The sequence below is a fragment of the Ursus arctos genome, unplaced genomic scaffold (genome assembly GCF_023065955.2).
Source record: "Ursus arctos isolate Adak ecotype North America unplaced genomic scaffold, UrsArc2.0 scaffold_1, whole genome shotgun sequence".
Classification (NCBI taxonomy): Eukaryota; Metazoa; Chordata; class Mammalia; order Carnivora; family Ursidae; genus Ursus; species Ursus arctos.
In genome coordinates this window covers 90412103-90424337 of record NW_026622763.1, presented here as the reverse complement: position 1 = coordinate 90424337, position 12235 = coordinate 90412103, and the positions used below count along the sequence as shown (strand labels likewise).

General features: G+C 55.3%; 1 protein-coding gene across 21 annotated transcripts in view; it reads left to right on the top strand.

The window, feature by feature from the left end:
• TNS1 (tensin 1) overlaps window positions 1–12235 on the top strand; it is a 213126-nt gene that overhangs the window by 137933 nt on the left and 62958 nt on the right. For all 21 annotated transcript variants that reach the window (XM_057304703.1, XM_026491980.4, XM_044381181.3 and 18 more), the window contains one exon: window positions 403–519. In XM_057304703.1, the coding sequence (XP_057160686.1) occupies window positions 403–519 (117 nt within the window). The remainder of the gene's footprint in view (window positions 1–402; window positions 520–12235) is intronic.

The following is a 12235-nucleotide window of genomic DNA, read 5'->3' as shown; positions in this document are numbered from 1 at the left end:
GCCTTCTTAAGAATGCAAGAAACCAGGGGCGCCTGGTTGAGTCTGTTGAGCATCTGACTCTTGATTTCGGCTCAGGTCACTATCTCAGGGTCGTGGGATGGAGCCCCGTGTTGGGCTCCATGCTGGGCGTGGATCCTGCTCCGGGGTCCCTCTCTCTCTCCTTCTCCCTCTGCTCTGTTCCCCCCTCCCAAAACAAAACAAAACAAAACAAGAATGCAAGAAACCAGACTCCTGGGTTCTCTGTCCACTCTAAGCCACTGGCCGCACCGCACGTGGTCAGGAAAATGAGAAGCCCCTCAGGGAGCAGCCCTGGGGGAAGCTGTTGGCTTCTTCTCTTTTTTTCTAGCTGCTAATCCTTTTTTTTTCCTTTCTCTTCGCTGCCCTCCCGCCCCATTCCTTCAGGCATGGAACACCTGGAGAACGGGCCGAGCGTGTCCGTGGACTATAACACCTCTGATCCCCTCATCCGATGGGATTCCTATGACAACTTTGATGGGCATCGAGAGGACGGCATGGAGGGTAGGTGGCAACTGGGCTTCCAGCTCCTCTCCGCGTGGCACTGCCCTGCTCCTGTGGCCTCGGCGCTCCTGGTGGGCTGCAGCACCATAGTGGGTTCAGAGGGGAGGCCGAGGAGAGGTCCAGGGCACCTTGGAGAGCTCCCAGTTCGGTGGGGGACAATAAGGCAAAACAGGAATGTGTGAAATAATGAAGACAGGGCACGAACCATGAACGGCCTGTGCTCTGACACTGGCAGGGGAGGGATTCTTGAGAGCTGGAGGGGCCTGGGAGGGCTCCTTGGAGGAGGTGGCCTTGAGTGAGAGCTTGACATAACTCCCGTGCAGCAAACACAGGACTTTGTTCGATTTCTTTGAAACCTGCTCTTAGATGTCTCCAGGCTCACGGCCTGAGTTCCCCGGGGTCAGAGCGCTAGGAATTAGACACAGCGTGTAAGGCCTACAAGCTTTCATCAATAGCCAAGAAAAATGTTTGAGAGCTGGTAACCGATAGGCTCCAAAATTTGAAAAGTAAGCCGCAGTCGAAATTAATGCATGTTTAATTTAGCTACAAAACCTAGCATTATGTCAAGTGGGTGACTGCAACTCACTTCAGTCCTTGAGGGTTAGATGTGGGTTGTATTTGTTTGTGTGGTTTATTTAAATATGGGAGGCAGGGTGGGACCTCTAAAACTGAGCACAGCTGGAGCCCAGGAGCTCTTGAGATGCCTGCGTGGGGTTTGGCATAGACTTGCTTTTCTGATTTGGTCCCGGAACTGCAGATGCGGGAGCTGGAAGGGTTCTCAGGACTGTCGGCCCATCCTGCAGTTATCATTTGGGGGTAACTGAGACCCCCCCCGGAAGGAAGGGTCTTTTGATTTACCCCCACGGCCCAGGATATGTCCTTTCAAGGACACCAGATCCCAGCCCCTGGGGCTGCAGCTGGTCCTAGGGTGGGGCTGTGCCATCCTGGGGACTCTGGGCCCTGGGGCAGAGCTGGGTTAGGGAGGGCCAGGCCTGCTGGCCCCCCACTCGCTCCTGATCCTCTGCACTCCCCTGCCTCCTTCCACCTTCTTCTCCAGGGTTTTCGATTTGTTGACTCCACCCTGCAAGTCTTCTAGGCCTTTTCTCCAAAAAGATTCTCCCTCTGGCCTTTGAGATACCAGAATGAGTGATGGATTTCAGAGCGAGCCGGATGCGGGCGGTGTTTGGGCTAGCATTTAGGGCTCGCTGAGGGCGTGTTGTTTACAGGCAGCACCGTGCAAAGCCGATTGCTTGTCCTCAAGCCTACCTTCGTTTCCGCCCTCCTGTCCTCCCCCCAGATACCCCGTCCTGCTGAGGCACCGCCCCAAGCATTCCTCCCCACTGCCCCGGCCCCCTCCGCGGTGCTGAGTGGCTGGGGAGAGGGCAGAGGATGAAATGAATTCGTTCTAAGCTACCAGCGGCTGCCAGCCTAATTGTTTATCGTTCTGGGGATGTTTGCATTTTTAACAAGAACACTTGGCAATTTGGAGGTATTTTCAATGTGTCCCCGTCTCTCCCTGCTGTGGATTCCGTGCAGTGGTAAATCTAAAAACCTTCCGTAAACTATAAAGTGCCAGGCAAACAAAAGGCAAGATAGTTAAGGGGGAAGGAGAGGCCGGGGAAGGCCCGGTGGGGACAGAGCTGCCTCAAGGGAAGGCCTGGGGCAGACGGCCGGCGGAGCAGAGGGAGACAGCAGCAGTGAGAGGCAGGAACAGGGAGGAAGGAGAGGTTGAGGGAGCCCTGGACTCTTCTCCATCCCTTGCTTCCCTCCTCTCTCCTCATCCATCCCCCCAGGCAGGGGGACGGAACCAGTGGGACTTTCTGGCCAGTGAAAGGTCAGCTCACCCTGCAGGGACAGAGGGACCCCTGTCTGGAGGCTGAGAAGCTGGCCCTATGCCTGAAGGGTGGGAAGGGAAGGCAGGGGAAGCAGATCGAGGCTCTGCTGTCCTCTTCCTTGGCCTGGCCTGTCCCGAGTACAGTTGGCCTGGACTGGGAGTTACGCAGTTGGGGTGGTCACCAGGACAGACTCTGCCTGTCTGCTGCTGGGCGGCATCCCGCATGGGGACGGGAAAGCCAGCCGTGGGGCGGGAACAGTGACCATTATTCCAATCCTGCTTTTCTTTCTGGCTGGAGGCACTTCTGGAAAGTTCTAGGTTCGGGGACCCAGAGATAAAAGCATTTTCTTCTGGCTAATTTTCTTGATCAAGAGAGGGAAGTAGGAGGCCTGGGCCTGTCTCTTTAGTTGTGGGCAAGTCCCTGTGCCTCAGTTTCCCCATATACTAGTTGGGGTAAGGACACTTAACCTCCAAGACTCTGGGGTGCCCAGCAGATGGCTCCAGCTGGAGCCTGGAAGGTGCCTGGGAGCTCCCTGGAGTGGCCCTGTGGCTGGGGGGATGGGCTCTGTGGGTATGTGGTACCCGAGGTGGCTGTGCCTGCTCCCGGAGGTAGTCACGGACAGGGAGAGGCAGGCTAGCCCCGAGGTGCTGTGGTAGAGTGGCTGAGCATGTGTGCTTGAGGCCTGACTGCCCGGGGCCGGTCCAGGTCCCAGATCCCCCCTTCTGTAGCTGAAGGCCTTTCTTAGCCTTCTTATGCTCTCCGTTTCCTTTTCTACAGACTTGGGGTGTCACTGGCTTAATGGAGCATTTTTCCCGAAAGGCAGTTTAGTGTAGGGATCCAGAGTGTGGCCTCTGGATCCAAACTACCCGGGTTCAGCTCCTTTGACAAGACGCCATCCTCTCAGGGCCTCGGCTTACTCTCCTGTGAAGGGGGATTCAGTCAACAAATCATTTTGAGCACCTTCTGGAGACTAGGAGCTGCGGAGGCGGCCTGTCGTGGCCCCTCAGGAGTCTCTGACACGTCCGTAGTGACGGTGGCCAGTGTCTCTGGCGTCTGCAGACAAGGCTAAGGGGGAGGCCCGTTGGCCTTGGGAGCCCGCCCTGGCTTTGCTACGCGCCAGCCACGGCGCCAAGCCCTTGTGAGTCACCATTTCACCTAAGGCTCACAGCCACTCTGTGAGGGGCACTGTTACCGTGCCTGGGTAGGGAAACGGGCACAGTGGGGTTCAGTAACCTGTGTAAGGTTGCCTCACCAGTGCAGAGCAGACCTGGGTGTGGAACCCCAGCACTAACCACCGAGCTGTTTTGGTAACCACAGATGCCTGCATTCTGGGTGCCGGTTCCCGTGACACCCCCTGGGTCACCACCGAGCTTGTCCCCATCTCTCACCACTGGGCTGGCCGGAGAACCCCTGTCCTGGGCCTTAGGATGTAGCCGTACCTGGAGCGTAGCAGCCGGGAGACCACTGGGCAGGTGCTTAGCTGGACTTAAGTGCAGGCAACAGCTGAGGCGTGTCCCTTGATGTCCCTATGCCACCCCCCAAGATGGCGTGGGGCTGCTCGCACTGCGATGCCTCTGGTGAGGGGATGGCCTCTCAAAATAAGGAGGGGTAGCGTGTCTGAGGTGAGGTGAGGCCATTTCTGGAAGTGGCACGCCTCTCCTATTTCAGGCCCGGTGAGGGAGGGGATCAGAAAGGCCAGGCCAGTGTCTCTGGAGGCCACCGGGTGACTCAGAGGGGAAGGCAGGGGGCGCTGAGCCAGGCACTGGGGAACAGAGAGAGATTATCTCTGGCCCGGGCTGCTCCTCACCCCCTCCTTGCAGTGAGGGCTGTCAGCCCTCTACCCCCAGTTCCACCTGCTCCTGCCTCTTCTTAACCCCTTCCTCGATGCCTGCACCCCCTTCTCCTCCTGACCCCCCCATTCCCAGTTCAAGTTGCCACTCCCTCAAGACATCGCTGGTTGATCTCAGCAGCAAAATGATGGAAGAAAATCCATGGACTTCTGTTCTCTGGGGTGGCCTGGGCCAGTCACGGAGCCCATCTGATGCCCTACTGCCACAGGGATGACACTGAGGCTCGAGAGGCCGGGGACCTGCCGGAGGGGGAGAAAATCCTCACGTGTGGAGCCTCACTTGGCATGGCCTCAGCTCCTGTTCTCCTGACCCCGTTGCGCCGATGGCCACACCGACATGTGGAGAAGGTGGTCGTGCCGGGGTGGGGGGCGGTCATGAGATAGGATGTGGGGTTGATATTGAATCCAGGGGTGCCTTCCCACCTCCCTTGGAGCTCAGCATATTTGGCGCCCTACACCCCCTAATTCGGGTGGTCCTTGCAGATGCTTGTCCAATTTCTCACACCTTTAGATGGCAGAGAGCTCCCCGCCACACGGGGCAGGCCGTTCCCCTTTGGACGAGGGAAAAGGGAGAGTTGCCGATGTGTGGTGGACCAAGGCTGCAGTGACCATGGAGGCTCTGGGACCCGTATGGCTCCCTGCACTCAGGCCAGATGGAAAGGGGAGTGACAGAAGCTGAAGAATCAGATAGAAACTCAATATCAAGAACTTTCTGACCAGAGAAGGTTCCAGGCCTTGGGACATGTGGCTGGGGAGCAGGGGAGCACGCGCCATCTCTGGGACTCCTGACTTAGGGAGAAGCACCCTCTGGTGAGCCCCACAGGCCGCTGCTGGGTCTGCGCGGGCGGTCACCGCAGGGTACCACAGACTGGGCGGCTTCAACAGCAGACGAGTCTTTCCCACCTCTGGAGGCCAGCAGTCTGAGTGCCGGGTGTCCACAGCACTGGTTCCTCCAGAGCTCGTAGGTGGTGGTCTTCTCCTGTGCCTTGCTCGGCCCTCCCTCTGTGTGCGTCTGTGTCCCGATCCCTTCTTTATAAGGACACCAGTCAGACTGGACGAGGGCGCACTCCTGTGACCGCGTTTTAACTGCATTACTTCTTTAAAGGCCCTATTTCCAAATACAGCCTCATTCTGAGGTACTGGGGGTTAGGACTTCGACATATGAATTTGGGGGGGAACACGTCAGCCCATGACACCGAGGAAGGAGTTTTCTGGATTGCCTGTAGTCGGATGCCTGGAGTCTGGGTTCTGAGTTGGGGGGGTGGGGAAGAGAAGGTCCAGGGCGGGTGGAGGGGAGAGTGGTCTGGCCCCCCACCAGCCTCCTCCTTGCAGGCTGTGTCTGTCTTTCTCTGGTTTGGTCTGGAGCCTGCCAGCTCAGCGCTCTGGCTGACACCACATCTCACAGCCTCCAGAAGCCCCATTAGCTGTTTGGCCTGAGTTCTGAAGCCCCATGCCCAGCTCCCAGCAACCAGCTCCCTGTGGGTGGGAGTGGGGCTGTATTTTTTGCCTATGCTGCACAGAGCAGCCTCCAAATTCCTCCAGAGTGTGCCAGGACAAGCCTTCTCGGAAGCCAGTTCCATACCAAGAGCTGTGGGCTGCCTTCCACCTCCAAGCAGCCCGGAGGCTGGCCAGGCCTGAGTTGCCTCACTGTCCCCATTCACTTCTCCTGTCCCCAACCTCCTCAGACATTGAGTTGTTCAGGGCCTCTCACAACTTAAGTGGGTATCGGGGTGCATGCTGGGCACAGCAGTGGATTGCTCGGGGCTAAAAGAAAGATTGGAGACCGTGACAAGCCCTCAGGCCTGGATGCAGATGGCCAGGGGGGCTGGTAACCACCCCTCTTCTGGGTTTCTCCTGCGTGGTGCCCATCAGGCCCTCCTTTGTTTCTGTGGGAAGTCCCCCAAGAGCCAGGGGCTGGTGACAAGGGAGTGTTGTTTTTGTGCTCAAGCTTCTCAGCCCTCAGAGGATCTGTGAGGAGAGGCATTCCCTTCCTCAGGGCGACTTCCAGTACTGTAGGGTACCCAGTGCCTCCTCGAGCTCTGTTGTCTGAGCCAGGGAAGAGCCTCCGTGATGGCAGCCCGGAGTCCCCTGGTCAGCGATGACTTCTCCTGAGCTGGGCTTGTCTAAGAATTCTCTGGTTTTTGTTTTGTTTTTGTTTTTGTTTTTGAGAGAGGGGAAAGAGGGAGGGAGAGAGAGGCAGAGACCTGGAGAGAGAGACAGACAGACTCAGACAGACGTTGGCCTGGAGATTTGTGTTCTGGGTGTCCTTGGTAACTCCTTTTCTGCAGATCTCCCTTATTTCTGTAAAGCGAGGGCACTGGAGGAGTCGTTCTTTCTGTTTCTTTGGGCTTAATCATCGTTTGTTTCTGTGAGTTGGGAGGTGCCAAGGTGGACCTGCTGAATTTCCCTCTCAGACCTTCCCACCTCATGAGCTTGGAGCGGGGGCAACACTGTAGCCCAGTGACAGTTGTAGGAGTCAGGAGAGGCTTAGTTATGCTGGGTAACAAATAGCCCCAAATTCTTACTAAAAAAAAAAAAATTCTTGCCCATGCTGCCTGTCCAGTATGGGTTGGCAAGGGGTCTGCGTTCATCTTACTTATTCCAGGCTGGTGGTGGCTTCATCCCATAGCTGTTTCAGTGGTCACTGCTGTCACAATGGGTACGGACACTGTGACGTGCACGCTGCTTCTGCCCGGACGTGACACACATTCCTTCTGCCGACATTTCATTGGCCAAAGCAAGTCACACACCCAAGCCTAACTTCAAAGGGGGTTGAGAAATGGTGCGGAAAGTGAAAATAATGTTGAACAGATTAAGATCTATGATAGGGATGAAGTCTGTGGGATCTAGAATCAGAAGATCTGGTTCTATGCCCTGTTGTTTATAACTGTGTTCCTTGGTCAAGGCACTTTACCTCTCTGAGACCCAAATGTCATATCTATAAAATGGGTACAATAACAGTACTTTCCTCATGAGATTGTTGTTAAGATCCAATGAGGTAATGTACACGAAAGGCGAAGTACAGATTGCCTGGTATGGACTATGCTGGCAGTAATTTGTGTCTGTTACTATTACTATTATTATTATTATTATTATTATTATTATTAAGTGCTGGAGGAGGGAAGGTAGAGAGGTGATTTGAATGTATACAAGCCCTCTCTTCTTGAGAAAAATTCCACATCCGTCTGGCCCCTCTACTCTCTGGGAACCGTCTACAGCTGGCTCTTTTCTGCGAGCCCCACTCCTGGGACTCCAGAGACTTGCCTCTGACACCACCTTGCTGTGTGACCTTGGGAAAGTTACTTCTCCTCTCTGGTTCTCAGTTCCCTTATCAGTGAATCGAGGAGGGTGGATTCCAAAGGGGACTTCAGCTCTAAAGCCTTAACGATGGTAATGATAACAGTGCCAGTGACTGGAGGGTAGCGAGCCCTGGTACCCGCCCTGAGCCGGGCCCCACCAGCTCCACGTTCTCGTGGTTACCCCTCCCCAGTAGGCACTGCTATTCCGTGACTAATAGGCAGGACTTGCGGGGTGTGGTTATACAAACCCCTTTCTTCGTTTACCACTGCCCTTCAATCTGTCCTCCGCCTTCCCTGTGCCTGCATGATATTAGGGTGAGTCCCATGCCTGATGTGGCTGCTCTCAGGGAATGGAGGACCCTCTGGTCAGTCACGGCTTGCCCAGGGCCAGCAGACTTGGCACATCAGTCAGCTTGTTCTTTTCCCCTTGTCGGCTCCTGCCCGGCACCAGCCGTGCGTGTATGTGTGTGGGGGGCGGCCCACTAGGGTTCCTGACTTACGGAGAGGGAATGAGGGAGGGAATCAGGAGGGGGTTCCTACCCACCGGGAACACTCTCGGTGGAGACAGGCACAGATGACCACTCCTGAGCTCTTTGCCAATGGAAGATTCTGGAGGTGTCGAATGCTGACTGTGTCTCTCCTGCAGAGCTTTTGTGGGCATTTTGGGGGCCCCCCTTAAGCTCCCCATAAGCCACTCCCTCAGTGTTTCCCTCAGGCAGGGGACTGCCGCTCTGGCCAACTCTTACAACCCTTCTGGGCCCACACAGTCCTCACTCCCTGCAGCCTTCTCCTCCTGAGGTCGGTTCAGCCCAACAGGTGGCCCTCTTGGACAGCGTCTGAGGGGACCCCAGGCTGGCTCTCCCTCCCCAGCCCTGCAGGAGCCCTTACCTGCTCTTGGCCTCAGCCAAGCCTGGGACGGAGGTGGCCAAGGCAGCCCCTCTGTCTGTCCCCCCCCTTCCCCCGCCTGCCTCTCACTCTTCAGACTGAGCCAGGCTCTGTTTCTCCTGTGCTCTCTGCTCCAGAAGATGGCAGGAAAAGCCCCCAGCAGTAAAACAACACTCTCCAAAATTCCTCTTGGACTCTCCCCCTTCCTGATCCTTTTTCTCCTCACATGAATGTGTGTGAGGTGGTTTAGAGCCACAGAATAGTTTTTGGCCTTCTCTCTCTCTTAAAAAAAAAAAATTGTATGTATATATTTATATAAATGTTTATATATATATATAAAACAGTTAACATTATATATTCCCAATATCATGTAATAAACTTGTATTCCTTGATATAACTTAATACCGGCACTGCACCTGTTTTAAAGTATATGATTTGGTGGGTTTTAGTATATTTGGGGTTGTACGACCATCACCATAACCTAACTGTGGAACCTTTCCGTTGCCCCCCCACCATTGGCAGACACCCCCCCTTCCCCCGCCATCAGCAGCCACCCCCCCATTTCTTGCCCCCATCCCCAGCCTTGTCTCCTTTCTGTCCGGGCAGATTGGAATGTTCTGCAGATTTCCTGTAAATGGAATTACCCAGCACGTGGCCTTCTTTCACTGAGCATAATACTTTCAGGGCGCACCCCGGTTGGAGTGGGGGTCAGTGCTTCGCTTTGGTTGCTGAATAATACTCCATTTATGGCCACACCACAGTTTGGTCCTACATACCTCAGTCGGCAAATGTTTGCTTTGTATCCACTTTTTGGCTCTTTTAAAAAACACTGCTGTGGGCATTCATGGGCCGGTTTTCGCGTGGACTCAGGTTTTCACTTCTTCTTGGGTAGGTAACCTAAGGGTTTAATTGCTGGGTCATGGGGTTGCAGCATGTTTAATCATTTGAGGACCTGCCAGACTGTTGTCCAAAGTGGCCGCACCATCTTACACCCCTGAGGATGCCAGTGTCTCCGCGTCCTCACCACCTCCTGCCTTCGGGACCGTGGCCGTCCTAGTGGGTGTGAAGTGGGCTCTCGCGGTTTGGGTTTGCATTTCCCTCGTGATTAATGATGTTGAGCATCTTTCACGTGGTAACCGGCCACTATAGATCTGTTTTTAGAGAAATGTTTAGTCACATACTTCACACACTTAAAAACATCATTCTTTTGTTTGTCCATTTGCAATTGAGTTATACGTTCTTTATTCTGAAAACAGGTCCCTTATCAGAGAAGTGATTGGCAGGTGTTTTCTCCTACCCTGTGGATTGTTGTCTCTTCCCGCTCTCGCTGCTGGCGAAGTCTTTCTGCAATGCTTGTGTGCTGATGCCTGCCTTGCTTTTGGCGTGGGACGTTCATCTTCCTGGGGCCTCTGTCACGACGGAGATCCCCAGTACTTCCACGTTACCGTCTGGCTGCGACTCGGGTTCCCATTTTATAGATGACGAAACAGGTAGTAGCAGAGAGGCTGGGGGCCTCGTCCAAGGTAGCGTCCTGAGTAAATGGTGGAGGCAGGATTCCAGCGTGGGGGTCTGGAGCCAGAGTTGGGGATCGATACTGCTTCCTATCATTTAATGATCTTGATTGAAACGATTATTCATCTATAGTCCAAAATGCTTTAGGCTGCTTGGTCTGGTCTCTTTCCAGGCCTAGAGCTGGTGCTGCAACTGGCCTAGACAAGCTGGCCCGCGACACAGAGAGGGAGGCCACGTCTCGGACCCCTGGATGGCAGAGCAGCACAGACGTGCCTGACTTCTGCCCTCCAGTGCCTCAGCCACCCACATGGCCCTGCGTCCCTTCATCTCCCCAAGGCCAGGCTGGATGGGGGAGGGTAGCCCCTCTTCCGGAAGGCAGCCCCTTTGGGTTGGGAGTGAGGCGTTCGCAGTGGGGAGCATAGCCCCTGTGCCTCTCTGGAAGAGCACTTGGGCCCCATGCTAAATATTTGCCCTGACATACTTTCATGGGGTGTGGCACTCTTGCCTTTGGAACTTTTGGGTAAGAGGGACCAAGGAGAGAGGAGTGTAAGATCGCAGGTGGTTCCAAATAATTCACAAGAAGGTTCCAGGGATCCCAGAGTGATGCATCAGCCCCATATCTCTGAGCAGAGGGCTTTAGGGGGTGATCTTCTGACCGAGAGCCTGGGGTTCAGCACCAGACTGGTTTTTGTTGGGAAATCCCAACCTGGTTCCTGGAGAAGGCAGCCCTTCTGGCATGTGAGTTCAGGGGGTGGGGGACAGGGATGGGCAGAGAGGGAGAAATTCAAAGCTGCTGCAGAAATCTTCTGTCCCTGTTCTGTCATGTCATATAGGACCTAGGGCTTAGTCTGCAGCAGGAAGGATTTGAGTTAGCCACCTGGTAGAACTTCCTGGCTGTGAGAGAGTGGGTCAGCTGTGGTGGGGAGGTTGGGGCCTTGTCCTCTTGGCACCCTTGGGCAGAGACGTCAAGAAGCAAGGGAGATGGGTCTCCGTGTGGGATGGCCTGCACAGACATAGTGACAGAGGCAGGGATAGAATGGCTTCTTGAGGAGGATCTGGTACCTTCTCTTCCCCCAAGGTGGCGGGGGGAGTCCTCTCTGCTGACTTCCTGCAACATTCAAGAGTGCTGAGAATCCACACGCAAGGTTGGCCTGACCTTGTGGGTAGAGAAGATGACACCACTGACCCAGCATCTGCCGGCCACCTGCTTAGTGGGGCAAGGCGGGGCTTGTCCCCATGCCCTCAGACCTTTTGCTGGCTCTGCTCTGCGAGGCAGCTGGCAGGCCTGGAGAGTAGTGTCTGCCCATGGAACATTCAGTAAAACAATACCCTCCGGAGTGAATGTGCCTTTGGTCCTCTGTAATCTCTGCCATCAGCTGGAGGTTGGAAGGACGGAGCCACACTCGGAGTGGACCAGAGCTCCTGGCCGGTGGCCTGGGCCGCACGTCTGCCTGCCTGCTGTGCTCAAATATCGAGCTCCAGCCAGGGCAGGAGGAGAGCACTTTCCCACCCCCCTCCCCTTTTCCTCCTCTGCCAGACCTGTAGACAAGTGCAAGTTAGCTAGAGCCCACAAGACCCCAGGATACCGATTCTAACTATGTCCGAGGAAGGATATTGACGCTTCTATTAATCAGCTCTTGTTTCCTACCCAACTGCGGCTGCTTTTCACCCATCACCCCACTTGCTCTCCTGCCCTTCTTCCTTCTCTCCCTTCCTTTGCTCTCTCCTTTCTTTGCCCCAAATACTTACCGATCGCCTCCTAGGTGGTGGGCATCGTGCTGGCCCGGGTGCTATAGACGCTGTAGAAAGTCGTGCGCTGGAGTTGCCTGCAGACAGTGTGGGAGGGGGTGTGGCTGGAGAAGGATCTCAGCCAGGGACCTTGGCTTCTCAGGAGACAGGCAGCTTCCGGGGGCTGGTGGCGCTCAGAGGTGGACGGCTCTGCAGAGGGGCCGCATTTGCACTGGGTCTGGGAGGTGGACGTGGCATGGAGAGCAGAATTGTTTTCCAGTCTAGGAGTGGCGTAACGACATTGCTCTAAGTCTAGCTAGTGGAGGGGGAGAAAAGCAGTCGATTCAGACTGACCTTGCTCTCACCACCGCTGTCATCCTGGGAAGGGCGGGTGGGATGCCGGAGGACCCTGGAGCAGGTGAAGGTGGGAACGTTGGAGAGGGTGGAGGTGAGGATGAGGGGCGCGCCTAGGGAGCCACATACCAGGGTCCAGGAGGGGAGTGCGAACCAGGAGACTCAGAGAAAAGACAGCACGAAATCATACACACAGAGAACACAGAATCCTGCAGCGGACGAGTCCGTTTGCCTTCTGTTGACCTTGGGCAGAT